Here is a 23,794-nt window from a genome sequence, read left to right as displayed (position 1 = left end):
ATCTTCTTAGGCTTCCTCCTTTTCCCACTGCCAGGATGTTTTATATGTATAAGTTTCTTTCTACTGTGTGATCTGTCACAGACTCTGCTGCCCAGGTCCTCCAGTTTCCTCCCTCACTCAAAAGAAAAGGTCAGGCAAACTGATCATGCATAAATCAAAACAGTTAAATGAAAAAAGAGTTTCATCATAATTGCCTGTTTCTGATTGTGAAATCGATCAATATATAAATACACATGCTATTCCGATATTACCTGACAACATGACAGCAAAGGTTTCAGATATTTATCTTAGTTGAATTTTTGAAGTGAAGATGACTCTTCATTTTCACTGTAACACAAGTTATTCTTAAATCTTTACTGCATATAGCAGAGAAATACTGCTCTCCAGTGATGAAACTTTGTACTGCATCAAAGTGCTGAAAATGGAGAAGTTTGACTCATCATTCAAAGGAAATAAACTGAAAGAAATATTTAATTGACTCAATATTTAATTTTTGGTGCAATTGGTGAATGAACCTTGATGATGAAAACACAAAACTCCAACACTAGAAAATACTCAGCTAGCGCACATCCACACCTGTAAAACATTTTAAAACTGATTCCATTCCATAAGTGGGTTGGTAATCGTAGGAGAAGCAGTTTTCTTTACAGTGCATTTGAACACACAGATGCTTATTTTAAATTGACGTGTAGGTCTCATGTGTCTCATATGGCAGGCTAAAATGTGGGAAAATGTGCATAATTTGATGATCCTGTGATGTAATGGTGCAGCCATACAAAGTAATATAATACACTGTACAAAGTTTAGACTACATCACTTACAAAGTAGCCTACAAATGCTCTCCATAAGCATAAGAAATAGTTCAAATACAGTTTATGATGTTTCAGGAAAAGGTTTGTCTGACAAAAGTATTCTGGCTTGATTTTGTTTAAATTATTGCTGTTTCTGCTCTTAAAGGATAGATTCACAATTTTTCAAATCTGTCTTAAAACAACATTCAGGTGTCCATATGAACACTGAAAGAGGTTTTCCTCAGTGTAATCATTCCTCCTGTTCATACTGGCTGTTAAAATGTACTTTCAATGTAAGTGATGAGGGCCAAAATCCACACTTTTTCATTTCATTTTGTGCAAATATGCATTTAAAAGTTTATCTGAAGTTTATATGAGTCATATCAGATGGATATCTGCTACATTTACAGTCTTTTTAGCATCAAATCTCTCTTTGTTTTTCCTTGGATAGTATTTCTCTGATGAGCTGCGGTGGAAGTATAGTAACAAAAAGAGGGACATTGGCACTGAAAGGACCGTAACATTGAAAGATATCTACTTGATTTGACTCATTTGGATGGATGAAGCTTCATATTGGCTTCAGATAAACTTTTAAATACATTTTTGCATAGAGGGAGGACTGTGGATTTTGTCCCCCATCACTTACATAATAAGTTCATTATGAAGGGATCTTCTAATGGTCAGTATGAACAGGAGTAATGATTATTGCAAGAAAAGCCTATTTCAATGTTCATTTGGGTACTTCACTATTGTCTTAAACAGCCTTTTTGAACTTTGAACCCGCTCTTTAAAACTACCGGTTCATCAACAACAGAGTTAATACGTGTGTTGTCCTTTGAGCCACCAGCTTGCCGTACAAAAACAAACATGGCGTCTTCTGTGGATGTTCATGTCCGAATTTGTGGACAAGAAATCATAAAATATGACCTGGAAATTAAGGCTCTCATCCAGGTAAGAACTGGAAACGAGTGGTTCGTGTATTGGTTTATTTATTTTGCTCATGTTGGTATCAGTTTCATTCTGGAGAGGTCGCAAGAAGACGTCACACACCAGAATTGAAGCTAACGTCAGTAAACGGAAGTGAAGCTAACGTTAGCCTGTTAACTGTCACAGTGAGGAAGAAAGAGGACATTGTTGTAAAAGAAGTAGTTTCATTATTACATTCAACATTATGTTTTTAAAAAAGTTAACGTTATCATAAAATTATAAATATAACTGAGTCGACAGCAGTGTTATGTTAACTGAATTAAGTTATTAATGTTAGTTAATACGTGTGTTAAACCCCGACGCTGAAGTTAGCTTCTGATCCTGGGTTCAGGGAAACATAAATTATAATATTCAGCGGCTGATTCTTACTTACACTTATGAAACAGCGTAAGACATCGTAGCAAAAGCCGTAACGCCGTTTAAACTCACTATCAGTTTTGGGAAACTTTTATCTTCCTCATGAAATCAGAAAAAAGGATGATTTCACTGATATTTCTCCATCCAGGCCACATTAGACCAGGTCCAGGTCAAAAACCACTATACTTAGACTTGTCAAGTCTGGACTAGATTAACAGGGAGACTCCAGAAAGTCATTAAAACACAGTGTCAGGTTTGTGAATACAGAAAAATATGTTGAAAAAGTAACGAAATTGCCCTTTTTTCTGTTTTCTCAAATAGAATAAAGGTTTCACAAATCTGAAACCGTTTTAATTACTCTCTAGATTATTCACTTTTGCACCACTTACACTTGTGAAAAAGTGGCAAATATTATAGCAAAAGCCTTAACACTTTTAAACCCACCTTAAGATTTGTGAACCCTTTATTTTGCTTATGAAAACTGAGAGAAGGGTGATTTTACTGTTTTTTTTTCCCCATCTGGACCACTATACTACCAAAAACCACTTAGACTCACTGAACTGAACTAGATTAACAAGGAGACTCCAGACACTCATTAAAACACAGTTTCAGATTTGTGAAACCTTTATTTTGCTTATGAAAAATAGGGCGATTCTCTGGAGTCTCCTTGTTAATCCAGTCCACGTCACCATGGGTTGTATAAACGTTTTCTGACATTTAATAGACCAATCACCTAATTGATCATTCAAGAAAGTAATGACAGATTAATCGATAATGAAAATAATTGTTAGTTGCGGCCCTACAGTAAAATCAAATAAATCAAAAGAACTGTTTGCTGTACATTGCAGACTTTGGTTATTCAATATTTTATAACTATTTTCAAAATCAAATAATCAGCAAATTATGAATCTGCGTTAAAACAAGATTGGTAATTGATCAATGATCAGTTTTACTCCCATCCCTCGATACTTCTATGTGTGAACTGTGCTGAGTCACCACCAGACTATATGCATACAAATTACGGTAAAATGTAATTCATTAATTTGCTATTGATATTTTATTTATTTGCTGAATTTGTTCATTATGTTCAAGTTATTGTGTATTTTATTCTATTTCTATATTTCTTAATCAATTTTCCTTTCAGTTAGTTTTGCTCAGAGAGACATACATGTTTTTATTTGTAATATTAATCTATATCCTGATCAACCTCTATTTTGTGTGTGTATGTATGTGTGTGTGTGTGTGTGTGTGTGTGTGTGTGTGTGTGTGTGTGTGTGTGTGTAACCTGCAGGACATCAGAGATTGTCCTGGATCTCACTCTGATCTCATGGAGCTTAACTCTCAGGTGAAAGAGAAGTTCAACAAGCTCAGACTCAGAATACAGGTCAGGCCTAAGCTCTTTCCTTTGTGTTGCAGATTTCTTTCTTAAAGTTGGAATTGTGTTATTGATAGTGGATGCCATGTTGTTGTTGTTGTCAGGATCTGGAGCAGATGGCCAAAGAGCAGGACAAAGAGACTGACAGACTGACCATCCAGGCAGAGACGGAGAGCCAGCGAAGGCAAATGCTGAGGTACATGGACACAAACACACACATATGACAATGAGGGTGTGTGACAGCGATTATCTTCATTTTCCCGTTTGAAGCATTAATTTTACCCTGATTTAACCCCATAGTTGCTCTCAGTTTCACCAAAAACCTCATAGATTTTGTCGTGGAAATTGTCTGAAAACACTAAACACACACATGAAATAATACACAAAACACTGCTGGGTTGAAGATTAAAAAAATATTATTGTACAATAAGGAGACAGAAGATTTGCATAAGTTCGTCTCAACGAACAAAAAGCAAACCCCATTCTATTATAGTTGAAGGAACAAAGAAATGATCTGTGATTGGTCAAATCATACAAACTCATGGATTACAGCCAATGGCAAACAGCCACGAGATACATTTACATGTACATGTATGTTAACTAGGAGCCACATCACCTAAAGACACAAATCAAGGAAGAGCCTCGAGCCATATGAGGCCTTTGACCCCTCAACATGTCCTGTTTACTGCACGACACAGAATGGTACCTTATTTGGGCCTAAGCCAGGATGGGAAGAGAGGAGTGTGGGCCTCCTAAGACACATTCCTTCTATCAGGAACATTCACATTAGCAAAGGAGAAAAGGGATGATCATCCTTATACATCTCTGCACATTAAAATCATAAGACAATCCTTTGGTCTTTCTTTACTTTCACAATTTCCTTGATTAGGTAAATTACCGTTCTATTATTTATCAGTCATATTTGACACCTTCAGAAGTCATTTTGTCATTTTCTGTCATTTTGTAATTGGATTTTCTTGAAAAACTTAAATTCTGCCTGTATATAATCCATTATAAATCTTGAATGCAACTGATGGGACGAGTCATATACAAGGTAGAGAAATACAAGTACAATTTATGGCTGATTGATGAGGTTTAACAGCATTCACACAAAACAAGACAAAGCTGACCAGATAATATGAAGAAAAGGGAAAAAAAAGCAAGTATAGTTCTCAAAGTGGGTTTCTGTATTATTTTTTCTTTGGATTGCAGTAACCAGACAGCGTGGAGGAAAGCTAACCTGGCCTGTAAACTGTCCATAGACAACATGGAGAAGGATGAGCTGCTGCGTAGAGGAGACAACCAGAGCACCAGACAGAGGTTAGTGCAGTCAAAACAGTGTAACTTGAATACTGTAAATGTTATGTAATTGATCAGCCTAAGTAAGTGATTTTAAGACATTTCTTTTGATGGATTACCTTATTACATTAATCAACAATGAAAGTAATTGATGGCTGCAGACAGAAATTTATAATTCCAGTCGCCACACAGAAGAAACACACATTCCTTGGACTCTAACCAACTTCCACTCTGAGAAACAACATGATAAAAAATCCCTCTGCTATTTCACAGGATTGTAGAAAATGTTATCTTGCTGATCTGGGAAAAAAGCTGATTTGCGTGTGTGTTTTTGTCTCAGGAAGGTGACTAAAGAAAGCTTAGTGGAAACCAGTAGCAACATCACGGAGAGTCTGATGTCTATCAGCAGGATGATGGCTGAACAAGTGAATCAGAGCGAGGACACCATTGGCACGCTCGGTAAAAACAAAACTCTACTTTGTCCTTGTGTTTGTGTGATTTTGCCAGGGTTATAGTTTTTATAGAAAGTAAAAACAAGTGAAAATCTGTTTTCTTTTGTTCTTATGCTGTCTTCCTCTTCCCTCTTGAATATCTAATATCTCCTCCTCTTCACCACAGTCACGTCCTCCAGGACAGTGCAGGAAACCAACGAGGAGTTTAAAAATATGACAGGAACCATCCACCTGGGAAGGAAGCTGATCCTGAAGTACAACCGGCGGGAGCTGACGGACAAGCTGCTGATCTTCCTGGCTCTGGCCCTCTTCCTCGCCACCGTCCTCTACATCCTTAAGAAACGCCTCTTTCCCTTCATTTAGCCAAGTTGATTACTGTTCCTTAAAGAGGCAACACACCCAGCCTATGAGATGAATTATTTCCAGTTATTCTACCCAGCAGGAAGTTACAAAGTGTTACGAAGTCGAGTTTTATCAGGTATGGAGAGGAAACATGGACTGAATGTGACTAAATGACAGACTGACGCACTTAGCTCGAACAACATGCAACAATGTGAATTTATTACAATGTTTATGAAGTTTATGAAGGCTTACATAATATCAACTTACAGAAGAACATGTAAACCTTCGACTAAAGTGAAAAGAGCATAGTGACTAAAACTGGCATAATAAGATTTCATGTAACCATGGTGACTTATTTAAGGCCTCAGCATGCTTCAAACAAACTCCTACGTGTCATTCGACTGTGTAAAGGCAAAAGTTTTTATACCTGTTGCAAATGGCTGTGCTTGAAGGTGGACGAGAAAGTCTGCCATCGAAGCCTCCTCATGGCTGCATCACACTGCCTCCTGATCTCACTAAAAACTCAGTAGCTTTTGCATAATTTATAGTCACAATTGTAAAATTTCTTACAAATGGGGACGAGGGCACACACTTTCATACGGTCTCTTCTTGTTCAATTGCTGCGTAAAGTGGGCCTGGTTGTTGGATTTTCTGTTTGGGAAAATTACAAAAGATCTTTGAAGCATACTGAGGCCTTTATACTTGATCTGGCATTCAGAACTACAGCAACCAGGGACAAGGCCACAATATGCAATAACCTCCACTTAAACCTTTGTTTACTTTTGTGTGAAGTTACAATGTGTGTGTGAGTGTTTTAACAGAGAAAGTGAGTGTGTTTACTGCTCTGGACGGTTATTGATACATTTAACTTGTGCCTTCCGTCCCTCCAATCAGATGTCCAGACTACCCAACTAGAAATCTGTGTGATTACTAAACAACTCACTGATGTCTGACATGTTGAAACTATGTGAATGTTGAACAGAGGGGCCGTTTGTATAAAGTTGTATATTTAATTTTCATATTTGAAGGATACATTGTTGTGCAGCATTGCTTCACATGTGCCAGTAGATGGCAGAATACCCAACATTTTCTCACCATCAGAGATGCTACACTGTGCATTTGAGAGTAAAACAGTTTTACAAGACAGGACTTGACTTAATTAACACACCTCTCTGTTTAGTGACATCATCGTAGTTTATTTACTTTCAATCAAATTTGCTTACAAATGTATTTTGTACATTCATTTAAATAAAAACTTACAAAATATAGCTTGAGACATGGGGTCTGTATGACATGTGACTGTTCAAGTAGAAATCTAAAATACATATTAATAACACAGCTTAATGTAAGAGTGCTTCCCTTCCTGCAGACCGCACTCCGACTGTCTACAAGTTAACGTTTGATCGTGTTTGAATCAAACTGAAACAGACTGTACGGTGCATAATATAACATACCTCATAAATAAAATTTTAAAAAAAAGAAACAGACTTAAATAGGTAGAATACTGACTCTGAGCCATCAGCTGCACTTTAGCTGGAGACAAATTCCCTGTAGTCTTTACTCGTATGTGTCTGTGCCCTTTGAAGAGGGATACAGCCACTGTGGTTTAATGTGAGGTAGATTATTGGTTTTCATCCTTGTACAAAGTCAAATGTAAAGAAAAGTATAATACAAATACTTAACAGATTAAATAAACCAGCAATACTACACTGAATACTCTGATAACTATTACTACTTTTACTAATTCTATTACTACTACAACAGTAATAAGTGCATCATCTTTGGATCTTTGTGTACCCTGTCTGCACCTGCCTTTACGTCTTTGTGACTCGCTTTATGTCTATGAAGCAGTAACGTTGGACTCCACAGACACGGGGAGACCAGATTCAGTTGCGTTGTCAGTCTGACTCAGCCCGCTCTTGTCCTCTGGTTCGGCCGCTCCAGTTGGCTCCTGCAGGGGTCCCTGTGCGGTGGGTGCTGGGGCGGTGACATGCTGAGGAGCGTCCGATTGGCTTGGAGAACAGGCGATGCCAAGGCTGCTGCACAGCGCCCCCCAGTGCTGCTCACACTGCCCGCGTAGCTGTCGGCCCACCCACGACCTGACCTCGTCTCCACACTTCAACAGGAAGTTCATCAGCTCCACGTATGGTCTGGTAGGACATAAGTGATGTCTCCTAACATTAGCAGGAATGTTTGGGCTGAATTTAACAGATTTTTTGTCATATTTAAATTGTACACAGATAATATCCCTGCAATTAATTCATTCACAATTTTAGACTCGTTTCCCCTTTATGTTTCTTCCTGCAAAAAGGATTTTGACTCCTTTTCTCATTTATTTTATGTCTGTACTCATTCAAGTATATTTTGGACTCAAATGTCCCTAATAATCTGGAAGACTCATAAAGTCCCTGTTACAAAGTATGATCTTACTTTTGAATGTAGAGTCTAACAACAATGAAGTTGATAACTTGATAAAAATCACTGTGTGTTTTGGGCATCATAAGCATTATATTCACAAAGCCAGATTTCTTCAGTTTCTACCCAATTAAAAACTTGTTTTATGTTGAGCTTTAGATATTTTATGATGCTGTCTGTAAAATATCTAAAAACAAAAAGACCTTTAAAGACATCTCATCTCTTGAGAAACATTGTGGACAACATTGCCAGATCATTTAAGTTGGTCTGCAATATTGCTTATTCACATTTTAAAGTTATATTTATTTTTCTATTTTAAGTTCTGTATTATGTATCTTTTACATTGTGCAGTTTTATTTCTGCTTGTGTGTTTGTGATCAGATTATTTTATTTTTTCCCAACACTCCCTGTACTGTTGTTTGTCTTGTGATTTGATGTCTTGTTTGTCTTGCTGTTAATAAAAATGGTCTGGTAGGACAAGCACACACAGGACTCTGGGTAAAAATGTGTCTTGTTGATTCAATCATGCATTTATCCAATTTGGAGAAATGTCAGCACAGCCTGGTAGTTTCAGAAAAATACTATCTTAGGCAGCAGCCCCAAGAGGCAGATTCAGGATAATGTTACACTGAATTTTCCCAAAATTCCCTTGAGTCCGTTGCTTTAATGACATCATTAAATGTCAGTGATTGAGGAGAGTCGACCACAAGCAGGAAACCACAAATGTCTCATAATCTTTGTTTTGTTTAGTTCTTGTTTGAACTTTGCGATAAAAACATTGAAATGTTTATCTGTCAAATGGTAAAATATAGTGTAACTAAGTGGGGGAAAGTCATAAAGTCAGAAATGATTCAGTAATGCCAGTAACACAGCTATATCTGGTTAAAGTTGCACTAACACTAGCTAACATCAGCCACCATTACTGTAGCTACTGGTTATAACAGAACAAGTCAGGCTGTAACAGCAAAAACCCAGGATGAATTAAAATGAGAAATAGTGTATTTAACTATTTACAAATTCAGCTTTTCATTTGTGAGAGGAGCATTGTGTTATTTCTTCTATCAAACATTACACACACTTGCTTTAAAGCACCTTGAGATCTTGTATTTTCATTTTAAAGACGTTCACAAAATGATGCGATGACTGATGTTGCATTTTAGGAACATTTACAGCCCTCTTTGATAAAGTACTAGTTAAACTCACAAGAAAGTATCTTTACATTAAGTCTTAATGTAGTCAGCTTTAAGGGGGATTCAGGTCAATACATGGTGATGTGATGCATGATTAAGTATCAAAGAGTACTGCAGAGGATGACTTCACTGGTGCCTTTTTCATTTGGGTATTTATAAAAGCTTGCTGATTATTAGTTAATGCGTGTGTATGCGTCTCTCTCACCCGGGGGGGAACAACAGGTGGAACTGGACCAGGTTTCCCATGGTGTCCATGTGGTCCCGCAGAGCCAGGCAAAGCTGGTGTTTGGAGTAGCACTCTCTCTGGAGTGAGAACACCATCTCCTTTACTGCTGAGCACCTGCGGCTCACACAGCTGAAGCGATGCCGCAGTCCCAGCGCCATGCATCGCAATGCATCCTTCACAAATGACTTACCCTGGGAGGAGGAGGAGGAGGAGGAGGAGGAGGAGGAGAAGGAGGAGGAGGAGAGTGACAGGAGGAATCAGTGGGACATTTCTGGTAGCTCGGTTAGTAAAGCTGCATGCACTGAGCAATAAAACTGTCAAAGCTGGCTTGATTAGGACCTGTAACTGTTACCATTAAAGGAGCATTCATTGATTTTTGTGGCCACTTGGGGGCAGTAGAACTCCAAGACAAGAAAAACATACATATCTAATATTTTTGCTTTAATAGCATTCATTTGGAGTTTCTGGCCTGTCGAGTGTTGTTTGCTAAACCTTTCCTTCAAACAGCGATTATCCCGTCATGCTTTAGCAACCGTACCTAGATAAATTTGAAAGTGTATTATTTCTCCATATGTCATAGCGGTGTGCATAAGATGATGATACTCTTATTATTGTTAAGAGTTTGGTGGTTGGTGGCTTTTCCAAAATCAAAAAACACAAGAGAGAAAGGGAAAGGAAAGGATTAAACAGTGGGTTCGTCTTTTCTAACTAATTGTTGCGATTGTTAGCATGTTCATGTTTTAAAAAAAATTAAACAAATAAAAAGGTGGCAAATAAAACATTAAAATACAAAAATAGAAGAATAACATTTAAAATAAGATTAAAAGAAATAAAAGTAAACTTCTGGTACAACTCAGTAAAAACGAGGATACCAACTACTTAAAAGCAAGATGATAAACATGAGTTTGAGGATGTTTCTTAAAGGAATTTAACAGAAGTGACATGGTGGATATTTATGGGCAGGTTTTTCCACTTTTTAATAATAACGAATAAAAGCAGAGGACCTAGTACTGAACCCTGTGGAACACCATTTGAATTGTAATACCGTAAGTACTTGAAACATGCTCACTAATACTTACAAGAACTGTGTCCCTGTTAAATTGGTATTAAACAAGTTGAGGGCCTTTCCAGAGATACCAACATGTTTCAACCTATCTATCAGCAGGTGTGATTTATTGTAGCATATACAGCATTTAGACTTTTATTAACACAGTTTTTGCATTATGACCTTTTTGAAATTCAGATTGATATGTGTTTACTAAAGAAGCTATTTAACTGCTTGTATAGCTACTGCTTTTTCTGAATTTGAGTGGTAAATTTGAAACTTCACTTCTGGGAAAACACCAATTTCAAGGGAGAAATTATACATTAGCAATATGAAGCATAATCTCCATAATGAGGTGTGTCGGAACAGGATCCAGGCAGCAGGTGGAGGACTTAAATCCTGCTACTATTTTAATAAAGTCTGAATCATCTATCTTGGTAAAAACTTTAAAAGCCTTATGCCTAATCACAGTTTTTTCATAAAAAGACTTTAGGAAGTGCTTCACATTTTAACAAAGATCCAGGAACAACTGAGTATTTCGGTTTAGATGGATTCAGCAGTTGATAAATTGTTGTAAACAAAAATCTGGGGTTATTAGCATTGTCAGTAAGGATTTTGGAAATCTTTTTATGGTGAGCATGTGTGTCCCATTACAAGAAAATAACAGGAGTTGGAGGCAAGTGAATTATTTTCTTTAGCCTACTGGAACAGTACAATTGCAATTAACATACTGAAACTTAAAGCATCAATAATGTTGCTATGGTAACTTGAAGGATACACATGTTCTCCTCACTAATCAGAGATAAGTACTCCAATAATTCTTGCATTTTTATAGATAGTATTGTTACTGTGTGGAGCTGTATTATATATCCAGTTCACAGTCACTCACAGATCTTTACTGAACATCCTCCCTGTGTCCGCTCATTCTGGAGACACACTTGACTTGCATCACTCTCTCGTGAACTTCTATTCTAGTAAAGTAGACAAGCTGTTCCGTCTCTCATTTCAGTTCCCCCCTCAGTTTGTTCTGTAGCCAGTGCTATCATGTACAACTATACACTCCTCCTTATACAACAAGCATTCCTCACAAATGACTGTAATGACTGAAGGGATTAAATGGGGAAAAAACACACACACAACATGTATCTCAATATGTCCAAGCTGGCCCTTAGTTGCTTTTGAACTTGATTTCAAACTGTGAGTAAGTGCAAAAGGGGTCAAATGACAAACAAATTACTTTCACTAATTGTTTCTTAAGTGTTTAATGATATTGTGTATGTCTGAGTGTGTGTAATGAGGTCAGACTCTCACGCTCCTCCCAACCTGTGAGTCGTAGCGCCCAGCATTGTGCAGCAGAGTGAGACAGATGTGGTGCAGGCCTTGGATTTCACAGGAGTTGTTGTTAAAACACTGAAACGTCCCACAGCCGACATCTCCTGAACCCACCAGGCAACTCTGAATCTCCGCTGACCGAAACAGACAGACAGAGAGGGATCAGTAAAGACTTTCCTACAGAGAGGAGAGCGTCTACCAAATCATATAGCGTACCTCACTGCACTTTACAAAGACATCTCAAGTCAGCGTGACCTTGGGAACTTCACGTCCTGTCATGTCCTGACATTACAGTGTGTCAGTTTTGAAGAAAGAAAATTAATTGTCAGGTCTTGTAATTTTGGTAGTTATAAGTCGAATGCTCTTGTCTGGGACCATGAGGGTCTTGTAGGTTTTTATTTTGTTTTCAGATAAGTTTTTCTATCACACAGGGACCACTGTGGTGGACAGCAGGGTGGGATGAGGCGATGAGTAAGTAAGTTATATTCATTTGTACAGCGCCTTTCGTAGACATTACTCACAAAGTGCTTTACAAGGGCATAATAAAACATAAAAAAAGAAAGAAAGCATAGCAGATGAAGTGACCGCCCAACTCACTTGATTAAAAAGTGCAAAACTAAAAAACACAACACACAAAGAGCAACAACTGTCCAACATCAATAACGGACAACAATGCTTTCAGTTTGCAGAAAGCTTCATTTTAAATAAAAATATATTGTTATGTGAAGCTTCTCTGGGTGTCAGAAGATTAAGGTCACTGTAATTTACTATTAATTGAGCAACATGAAACTTCAATGGAGACCCTAGAGGAACAGATCACTGTCGTGACTTTTTGCTGGCAGTCTTTTTAATCTTTAACCAGCATACCAGGGATAGTTATGATGATGTTGCCCGTGCTGTTATAGCCCAAATGTCCGTAGTGCAGCCTGCAGGTCAGGTGCTCCGGGCCGGAGGTGCCGTCATGCACAGCCCTGCTGGTACGGAGGGAATGTGCTTGGACAGGATCGAGACGCCGGAGCTGCGCATTGAATTACAGCCACCAACAGAGCAAGGAGAGAGGCGCGCTTTACTCTCCGGCACGGTCCGGAACAGACCCAGCCGGCCTGTGATGTTAAAGAGGAAGTACACTGATAGGCTGCACAGAAATGTAAACTATCCAGAGGGAAACATTAGTTTAACGATGCAGTGAAAGGTCATACAAGCTCAAAATGAGTCACTTTAACTCACCACTGAGTATTTTACTGTCCAGTAAAGGAGCAGAATTAATAAACTGTCAATATGTTTGATTATGTTAATATTATAACAATCCCACGTGTCACGATCAATACTGAACAGGTGTTGGGCTCCAGCTCTGGTTCTCCAATGACATCCAGAGGGAGCATCACAACCACAGTGTCAAACCAGGCTAGAGCTACAACTGACAATTATTTTCATCATTGATTAATAGGTCGATTGTTTTCTGGATTAATCGATTGGTTGTTTGGTCCAAAAAAATGGTGAAAAATGTCGATCACTGTTTCCCAAACCACAAGATGACGTCCTCAAATGTCTTGTTTTGTCCACAACTCAAAGATATTCAATTTACAGACATAGAAGACTAAAGAAAAGAGAGTATTCACATTTGAGGAGCTGGAATCGGAGAATTTTGACATTTTTTCTTTAAAAAAAGACTCCTAACGATTAATCGATTATCCAAATAGTTGGTGATTAATTCAATAGTTGGCATCTAATTGATAAATTGACTAATTGTTACAGCTCTAACTGGCACAACAATTAATCTGTGTTCAAGGTGGACAGATAGAGAGCATGAAGAAGTGCTGGAGGATTTCTCTGTCGGCTGGTGTAAAAGATAAACAGTTCAGTGATGGGCAGACTTTTTAAATTGTAGGCATAAAATAAAACTTGTTGGGCGCACAAATTGAATAAATGCAACAAAAAAGTAGCCTAAATTTAAATCCCCAATGAGAAGCTTCTCAAATAGGCATTTAAACTTTGAAACAAAACAAACAAAAATATTCTAAGAATTAAAGGATCAGTGACATTAATCGATCACCCAAATGCGACCACCAGAGGCTCCAATGTGGTTTTTATATCTACAGTATGTCATGCTGGTCCACAGTGGGACAATGAAGGCACATCTGCTGTTAATAACTCACCTGTGCTCTGCAGAGAGAGGCGTTTTTTAGCCTGGCTCACTTGTTTCTCCTGGGCATCATGGAGATGATCCACAGCCAGCACCTGATGACAGGCCAGAGGCAGAAAAAAAACAAAAAACACAGCGGACAAGTTCCCCGACATACTGTCGCTTTGTATTTTGCTGCGTCCTCCTCTGGTTTGTTTGTTTTACAGGTTGGTGCAGCAGGAGTGTAGCCGTGCAGAGGAGTTTCCACTACTGAGTGACCACGGCGGGCGTGAGCGCTGAAATATATAAAGCTGCACGAGAGCTGCGCGTTCACGACGGCCTGAGTGAAGGGAGCCCGTGTCTCCACCAATCACAGAGCAGCTCTGTGCACGCGCAACGCACTAGAGCTAAAAGTTTATTATTGATGAGAGAAAAGAGGGTCAGCAGAAGCATAATTTGTATATCTGATGTGTTTGAAAAAAGCTGCTGATTAATGAATGAGCGTCGCTCTGGATTAACTTCCTCATTAAAGACTGAATGAATGAATGAATGATGAAGGGAGGAGAGAGAGAGATGAGGGGCAGACAGAGGAGAGGAGAGAGGGCCATGCTGAGGGAAAATAGCCCTGAATGCCACATTCATAAACTCTCCCAAAAAGTAAAAATGTTCTTATAAGGTCTTCCTCTTCCTCTGGAGTCGGCGGGGGTACGTGAAGGTCAACCACTCAAGACATCCACACTCAATTAACCGGCCAGCCAGCCGTGTGTGTGTGTGTGTGTGTGTGTGTGTGTGTGTGTGTGTGTGTGTGTGTGTGTGTGTGTGTTTGAGGGTTAGCAGCTGCTTTCTTGGCAGGGAGACGTGCAGTGAGCAACGTGTCTGAAGCAGCCAGACTGAATAAGACAGAGCAGGAGTATGTGAGCAGAGTCAGGCTTTCCAAATTGTTAGGGTACTACATTCCTGGTAAACTGACATTTTTACACATCATGATGTTTATCTAACATTATATAGCAAGCTTTATATATTTTTATATAAGTTAGAATATAGTAGGTTATCCAAAGGCTTATAAATGGTAAAATAAATGTCTTTATTAATGGTTAAATACTTACAGAGGTGGAAGAAGTATTCAGATCCTTTACTTAAGTAAAAGTACCAATACAGCAATGTAAAAATACTCCATTACAAGTAAAAGTCCTGCATGAAAAATCCTACTCAAGTAAGTAATTAGTAAAACTATTGCAGTAAAAGTAGTGGTTTAGTCCCTCTGACTGATATATTATTATATATGACATCATTAGATTATTAATACTGAAGCATCAGTGTGTAAGCAGCACGTTACTGTTGTAGCTGCTGGAGGTGGAGCTAGTTTGAACTACTTTATATACAGTTAGATAGTTTATTCCAGTGGTTCCCAACCTAGGGGTCGGGCCCCTCCAAAGGCTCACCAGATAAATCTTAGAGGTCATGAGATGATTAATGGGAGAGAAAAGAAGGAAAAACAAAGTTCTGATACACAAATCTGTTTTCAGTTTTTGGACTTTCTCTCTAATCTTTGATTTTTGGTGAAATATTGGATCATTTGAACATTTATTGAAATGAAACCATATGAGAAGTTTAGAGGGAAAAATCACTATTTGGTGGAGCTGTTAGCAACTCATAGACATTTGAAATGTGACCCCAACTACACACTGCTTTTTGTAAGACGTCAAAAAACAAAAAGGTTGGAAACAACTGGTTTCATCTTTAACAATGTGTTGTATTTTAAAAGCTTGTTATATTATCCATTCTGTCAAATCTAGAAAGTACAATATTTCCCTCTAAAATATTGGAGTGGAAGTATAAAGTAGCATCAAGTGGAAATAGTCAAGTACGAGTACCTCAAAATTGTACTTAAGTACAGTACTTCAGTAATTGTTCATTTCCAATGTTTATGGGCCATTAATAAGAAAAAAACTTTTGGGTTTCCATGTTGTGAAAACTCATTAGACAATTTGAAAATGTATTTCTAAACAAGACTAAAAGAGTCACGTGCTAACATTTGCTAATTAGAATTAAACACAAAGTACAGTGGAGGCTGATGTTAATGTCATTCGTAAAACGTTGATTTGATGATGCAGACGCTTGTTGAAAACTCAGGAGATCAAATTATTACAATTCATCCTTAGGGGAACATGAATATATGTACCAATTTTTAAGTAATACACAGTTGTTGAGACATCTTAACAAAAAACAAAAAAGGCCAAACTCACAGTGGCTCTATAGGAAAAGTCTGGTCTGTACAAATGTTCATGACAACCCGTATAAAGGCAGTTAAGATATTTCAGTCTGGACCAAAGTGGTGGATGAACCTCCGACAGACACTGTACCATCCCTACAGCCACGCTGCTCACATTGCTAATAAAAAGGGCTGAAGACCAAAGTCCATTTATTAACAGCTTATATACACTTACAACTGTTGACTTCAACCCTTAATTAACGACTTATTGATGGCTTATTAGAAAGTGAGAAACCAATGAGAATTTATTATAATTATTACCAAATAGAAAGGATAAACACCTGCAAAAGAGGTTTTTCACAACCTGACGACCAAACATTTGTTCTTATCAAAGGACGGGTCTGGGACAACAGTCAGGAGCCCAAATGAACATATAAACAGGTTTTTCTTGCTGTAATCATTCCTCCTGTTCATACTGACCATTAGAAGGTCCCTTCATAATGCACTTACAATCTAAGTGATGGGGGACAAAATCCAAAGTCCTTCTGTGCAAAAATGTATTTAAAGGTTTATCTGAAGCTAATATGAAGCTTCAGTCGTCCAAATGAGTCAAATCAAGTAGATATCTTTGAATGTTACAGTCCTTTTAGTGCCAAAGTTCCTCTTTTTGTTATTATACTTCCACTGCAGCTCAACAGGGAAACACAAAGAGGGAATTTAATGCTAAAAAGACTGTAAATGTGACAGATATCCACTTGATATGATTAACTAAGACTGCTGAAGCCTCATATAAGCTTCAGATAAACTTTTAAAGTTTATTTGTGTGGCCCCCTTCACTTACATTAAAGCACATTTGAGGGGGATCTTTTAATAGCCAGTATGAACAGGAGGAATGGTTACAGCAAGGAAAACGTCTCTCAGTGTTTATATGGACACTTGACTGATGTTTTAAGACACACTTGAGACATTGCGAACCTGTCCTTTAAAAGTTCAGCATCAACATCAGAGACTCCAGAAACAGTTAAGTGGGAAAATATGTTTTTTGGTAGTTTGTTTGAACTGAACCTATAAATAACTGAGTCAATTGTGACTCATTAGTTTGAGGTCAGTCGTGCGTCACTATTTTGGTTACAACTGTTGCATGTAATCCAGCATTTAAGACCATGAAGAAAATATGTTATCAGTATTATATTTATATTTCTATGTCTCTCATCCAGTTCTAATGATGAACACAAGATTTATCTTTAAATACTGCTTGTAAAATGTTAACGTTTGTGAGTCCAAGGTGAGTTTTTTTCCTTTATGATAATGTTCAAAGCTTTCAGTCCTGTTGTTGCGGTTGTATGTTTTGACTTTGACGGCCATGACCCCCGACCCTTGACATCCAGAAAGAGACAGGCCACAAGTCATGTGACACCATGACATCAGCGTCTTCATGCCAAACAAATACCTCACACCTCCTGCCTCCTTGGGTTTATCAACCGTACATCCAAGAGGCCTTCAGTGGGCGAGATTGAGGATACATGTGTGTGTTGTGGTGGGAGGTCAAGGTAGAAGGACGGGGCGTGTTTGTGTGTGTGTTTCCGTGCAGGGGCCCAGTCAGGGAAGACGTTCAGGGGCTTGTGTTTGAACATTTGGAGGACTTTTCCCCTCCAACCTTTCCCGTTTGTTCTCTGTCTCATCCTGCTTCAAAACAACATCCCCACAGCTTCCCTCACACAACCCCTGACCACCACCACCACCCACACAATGACCCTTGACCCCAACACCAAACACACACACACACACACACACATGCCCAAAATGGCACACTAATGCACATAGACACCACTGTACAAACAGCGCACATGCAGGACCCTCTTGTACTTTCTGTCTCTCACATGATCATGTTGTAAACAACATTCTACGTGTGTGTGTGTGTGTGTGTGTGTGTGTGTGTGTGTGTGTGTGTGTGTGTGTGTCCACATATATCAAACTCACAAGTATCTGCTTTAGGATCTGAGGAGCAGTTGCCTGATTTGATCTTATGTGTTCGATCCACTAGAGTTCTTGTGACATGATGCAGAACTTGCAACCAACTCATCTTACTGGTTTTAAATGGTTTTAAAGTTGTAAACAGTTTTTCTGTGCTGAGGTTTTGACATATTTACGGAGCCTGGAAGGAGCGGTGGAGGAAAAACAAAACTGTGCTCTCAATTTAATGAATCGTGCTCTCGATTTAATGGAATCTGCCATTCTCTTGTCCTGCGTACACCCTCACTATGGATTGCTTGGATTAGTTTTAATTTTGATCTTGTACTAAGACATGTAGATATACTTTGGGTTTTGGCTTGTAAGCACAGCACTGTGTTATCTGTGAGATCCCTTAAACGTACACAAACCTGAAGTAAATCACATAAGTTTTACCCACTTTTCGTTCTGACGTTACAGGGGAAACATCTTCTCTGTCGCTTTCCTCTCTTTTTGCTACTATACTTCCACTGCAACTCAGCAGGGACACAGAAGGGGAATTTGCTAAAAAGCTAAAAAGACTGTAAATGTGACAGATATGGACTTGATATGACTAACTCATACTGCTGAAGCCTCATATAAGTTTCATATGAACTTTTTAAATGACTGTGTGGACACACAGTGGATTTTCGCACCATCACTTACATTGAAAACACATTTAAGGGGATCTTTTAACAGCCAGTATGAAGAGGAGGAATAATTACAGCGAGGAAAACCTCTTTCAGTGTTTATATGAGCACCTGACTGTTGCTTTAAGGCTGACTTGAAAAACTGTGAACCCGTCCTTTAAAGCGTCCCAACTACTGTGACTTCATAGGACGATGACCTCTGGTTTTTCGCGCAGCACAGACACAAACTCACACAGGACACACAGGACATACACACACACAGACGAACAAAGAGCAAGAGGCTTACGCACACACTTTGACACACATTTATGTTAACGTGTGGATCAGTCTCCTGCCAAAAACAAGTGGCTAAATCAATAAAGTTACGCAAGCTGTGATGATGACATCCACACACAAACACTAAAAACTGACTGACTGGATTCATTGAGACTTTGAGAGGGAAAGGGCCTCTCGACAAATTTAGCGTTGCCTTTGATCCTTTCAGGAAATTATCAATAACACTCTGCATCCGAAAGGCAGCAACACTATAGTTGTGGCTCAAGTCTATGGCTTTTCAGACGTGGGTATTAGACATAGCAACATAGAGAGTTTAAGACTTTTCTTTACTCCATTATGCACGTATCTGCAGGGTTGATATATCTTCCAAAACAGGATGAACACAAGTAGTTGGAGTGAACTTCCCTCCTCCTGGCATGACAGTCCCTCTGTGGCTCATGCAAAAGGTATGGAGTCGCAGTCATCACTGAATACAACTCATGACTTCATGGGGTTCATATTACAGCTGCAGCGATTAGTTGATTACTGATCGACAGAAAAATAAACTACAGCTAATTTGATAATCAAATAATCATTCAAGTCATGTTTCAAGCAAAAATGTCAAACATTTGCTGGTTCAGGGCTCTCAAATGTGAATATTTGTTGCTTTTCTTGGTTAGATATTACTGTAAATGTAATATTTTTGGGGGACTACTTGAACTACTGGTTGGGCAAATCAAGACATTTAATGACATCATCTTGTGCTCTAAGATATTATGATGGACATTTTTTTTACCATTTTCTGATGTTTTATTGACCAAATTATTATTCAATTAATCAAGAATAAATCAATGGATTAGTTGACTGTGCAACACTCAACATTCTCTGCAATACTGTTTTTTTTAACTATTAATGTTTTTATCTACTATTGTGGTTTATTTTTTAATCAATGCTTCCTCTTTATCAAAGCTATGTGTTGGGAGCTGCTCTATAATTTCATTGTCTTGAATAATGACAATAATGAAAATAATTGTTACTTGCAGCTTTAGTTCATATGGCTTTAAATAATGATTGTTCTGTCCCTATATGCTGATGGGACCTGTGTATGAACAGCAGTAACAGCAAAACCACTTTAAATCAACTTAGTAATACTTTTTGGTGGATTGTGCCTTTAAAATACTTTAACTGAGAACAACCACCCCACCTGGTGGCACTGCTGAGAGACTATGGGATCAAATCTCTGTTGCTGCCCTCAATCAGAGGAGAGAAATAATAGTGAGGTTACATTTTTCACTGATCTGAACAACATTTCTTTTTAAAACGTGAAAGTATCTTAATTAATAAAAGCTCAGAAATGATAAACCGGTAAAATAACAAAAAGATCACATAGAGGAACATGATGTCAAATGTGTTTAGTAAAGCAGATAAGATGCACACTCAATACTACACACTAAATACATGCAGCAAAAAGGAAACCTGACATGACATGATGAGAAATTATACTCACTTAGAATTCAATAATTCAATTTCTGGGTTTTTTTCAAGGCTTATTTAGACCCGAAGACACTCAGTTTTTACATCAAGTAAAAGTCTTCTTTCTCTAATCCTCCTCACTGGAAGCAAATCGGCTTGTTAATAATTTTGAATCAGTGTTGACAGAATTAGCTGGTTCAAAATATTGCTAGTCAACATGTTTTTAGTGGAAAACCTTGATACAATCCTTACCAAAACACAAACAGCCCCAGTAACAAATCTGCATTACACACTATTCCAATTTATTTGTCTGATATCGCACATAGAAAAGATAGTAACAAAAAAAAAAAAAATCCAGTTTGTGTGCCATGTTTTTCTTAAAGGCAGGGCTGTGATGGTGCACCTCTCAGCTTTGTCCAGCTTCTCCGCCAGTAGCCTCGTGCAGCACAGACGGGCAATGAAACATCTCGTGCTGAACATTACGAACGTTTCCAGACTTAAATCCTTTAAACAGAGGTAGCAGGAAACAACCTCAAATATCTTCTTCCATGTCGCCCTCTTCTTCTTTGATGCCGCACCTGGGCCGAAGAACATTATGTGTAGACCAGCAAACCAGCATGTGTACCTGCGGAAAGAGACACACATTTCAGTAACTTTATTTCTCAGCTGTCTGTGACTTTAAAGTGTACTTCAGTTTTTTAACGGACCTCAGGGGGTTTTGGGACCAGAAGCAGGCGGGACCTCTGGTGGTTCTGTCTGTTCAGACGCTGCAGGGTTACAACTCGACGCGTTCTCTTCTCTTCTCTCCCCTGACAGAAAATCATGGATAGCAGTCTCTATGTGCGGCCGGAAAGTGTGGTTCATTTTGGGGTCCACAACCTGGGTGATGATCCTGTCGACACCGGACTCCAGCATGCCCGATCTGAAACACCACACAAACAGCAGTGACATCACAAAATAGGCGGGCTGAAGAAACAGAGGTGGGAAAAGTACTAAAATATCATACTTAAGAAGTACTTTTGATATGATATCATCAGGGTTATCTTGGCGAGAGATGGGACAGATTACCATATATATGTGAGCATTCACGTCATTAGACATGCCAAGATGGTTGTACGACAGCAGAGTTGGTCGTCCTCCTTCTGTGTAAAAATGTATTTAAAAGTTTATCTGAAGCTAATATGAAGCTTCAGCCGTCCAAATTAGTCAAATCAAGTAGATATCTTTCAATATTACAGCCTTTTTAGTGCCAAAGTGCCTCTTTTTGTTACCATACTTCCGCTGCAGCTCAACAGGGAAACACAAAGAGGGAATTTGATGCTAAAGACTGTAAATGTGGCAGATATCCACTTGATATGACTAACTCAGACTGTAGAAGCCTCATATGAGCTTCAGATAAACTTTTTAATGGATTTTTACACAAAATGACTGTGTGGACTCACTGTGGATTTTGCCCCATCACTTACACTGAAAGCACATTTGAAGGGGATCTTTTAATAGTCAGTATGAACAGGAGGAATGATTACAGCGATGAAAACCTCTTTCAGTGTTCATTTGGACACCTGATTGTTGTTGTAAGATAGACTTGAAAAAACTGTGAACCCGTCCTTTAAGGAAAAAAGTTGGGATCCACTGTTGTAGTCTACTCTCTGGACTAGGTTGCCTCTCCAGAAGCAACTGATTATAACTCTGAACAGGACATCTAACAACGTTGAATGAAAGACAGTTAAAGGCAACACTCACTGGACCACACTTTGCCTCAGTCCGTTCCTCATCTGGTTCTTGTTGATAGACGGGTTCCAGTCCTGAGTGCTCAGCTGCGTCGTGACGAAGTTGTCAACTTTCTGTCGCAGGTTCTGATAGGCAGGCTGGTGGAAATGGAAACAATGCTGAGTTTCAAGAACTTTTTATTGTCACATGCACAACAACACAGCGCAGGGAAACATTGAAGGCAGTGATATTTGGGCTTCTTCGAGCTCAAGTTCCAATTAGAGTATATAATAAAATATTTACAATTATAAAAAATCTATCTGTTAGTGTCAGTGGGGTTGCTTGGAGGTTTTTTATGCCTCAAATTGCTGCTGTCTCTCAGTCCACTTCTAGTATTGAGGTTGTATTTTTGTTCATGATTGTATTTTTCTATATTGGCTGATGAGAGGTCTATCTGTATTACTTGTTTTTAAGTTTGTTTTGTTTTATGTTTGTCTGAAACCTTATGTTGCTGCCTGTCTTGGCCGAGAGATTTTTAACCTTTACATACTGTGATGTTCTGATCCTTCACAGTATCCCCTGATAATTAGTCTCAATGTTTGAATTTCTGAACCACAAATCATTCATGAATACCTCATCAGTCACATATAAATGGGTGATTAATCCTTAATGAAGCTTTCAGAGAGCAGAGTGTACTCTTTAGTTTTTATGCTGTTTGTTTATGAGAAAAAACATTTACAATCACACTGTATAATGGTCTTATGTTACATAAAACAGGAGAACATAACGATTTCAATAGATAATCTTAAATGTGAAGAATGCAACAGTATTTTTGAATGGTGATTTTTGAAATTTTTAAATAAATATGGGTAAAACATAAATATGTATAAGCTGTACAAACATGTTTTTAAAAAGTTGAAATATATCCATTTTTGTATGTTCTGGGTCACATTAGAAGAAGTCATAAAATTTGTGGCTAAAAGAAAAAGGTGTTTATGGTGTTTTTACTGCTCTCAATGTAAAAATGGGTCAACTTTGACCCTGAACAGTATGTAAGGGTCCATATCAATGAAGTAAATAAAGGTTAAATAATAGATAATACAGCAATAACACACACTAGTGTAGTTTACTGTGTATGGAAGGCAACACAACAGCAAAAATAACACAGTTGATGAGGACCTTGATTGATTCTAGCTAACAGGATTTATTGATTAGGTTAGCTGCCAGGTTAGCTTTAGCCGACTACCTTCGTATCAACGTCTGCCAGACAGTCCCGGCGGAACTCGTCGAAAAGCCCCCGGTTCTTCAGATGCTCCACAATCATACCGATGAGCTGCGGGTCTCCCGGAGGAAGGTTGGCCGGGCCGACGTTTACGTTCCCGGAGCCCTCCGCCATCAGACTGGAGTAAAGTTGCCGTTAGCTGCAGCGAGAGCTAGCTTCAGAGCGGTTGGCGCTTGTTTTTGTGCAGCGCATGCGACCAATTTGTTTTGTAGTAAATCGCGGGCGGAGTGATTGTTTGTACAGGTCGCTACGGTAAAAGAGGTAAACGCTGTGTTACAAATCGAGCGCTC

At 38.6% G+C, this 23,794-nt stretch overlaps 2 protein-coding genes across 2 annotated transcripts; one reads left to right on the top strand and one right to left on the bottom strand.

Moving 5' to 3' along the window:
- Positions 1 to 1,629: 1,629 nt before the first annotated feature.
- On the top strand, positions 1,630 to 6,869 carry bnip1b (BCL2 interacting protein 1b). The gene is made up of 6 exons (XM_044369860.1): positions 1,630 to 1,742; positions 3,427 to 3,519; positions 3,615 to 3,706; positions 4,723 to 4,830; positions 5,150 to 5,268; positions 5,428 to 6,869. The coding sequence occupies exons 1-6, from the start codon at positions 1,659 to 1,661 to the stop codon at positions 5,622 to 5,624; spliced, it is 693 nt and encodes a 230-aa protein (XP_044225795.1). The 5' UTR covers positions 1,630 to 1,658; the 3' UTR covers positions 5,625 to 6,869.
- Positions 6,779 to 23,707, bottom strand: LOC122995808. The gene is made up of 8 exons (XM_044371176.1): positions 23,469 to 23,707; positions 22,256 to 22,380; positions 21,222 to 21,434; positions 20,916 to 21,137; positions 13,968 to 14,140; positions 11,803 to 11,945; positions 9,414 to 9,625; positions 6,779 to 7,753 (listed from the first exon to the last, which is right to left on the bottom strand). Exons 1-8 carry the CDS (start codon positions 23,616 to 23,618, stop codon positions 7,444 to 7,446), a joined length of 1,548 nt encoding a protein of 515 aa, XP_044227111.1. The 5' UTR covers positions 23,619 to 23,707; the 3' UTR covers positions 6,779 to 7,443.
- Positions 23,708 to 23,794: the final 87 nt, after the last annotated feature.

This window comes from Thunnus albacares, chromosome 13 (genome assembly GCF_914725855.1).
Source record: "Thunnus albacares chromosome 13, fThuAlb1.1, whole genome shotgun sequence".
Lineage (NCBI taxonomy): Eukaryota > Metazoa > Chordata > Actinopteri > Scombriformes > Scombridae > Thunnus > Thunnus albacares.
This window is presented reverse-complemented; position numbering and strand designations above follow the sequence as displayed.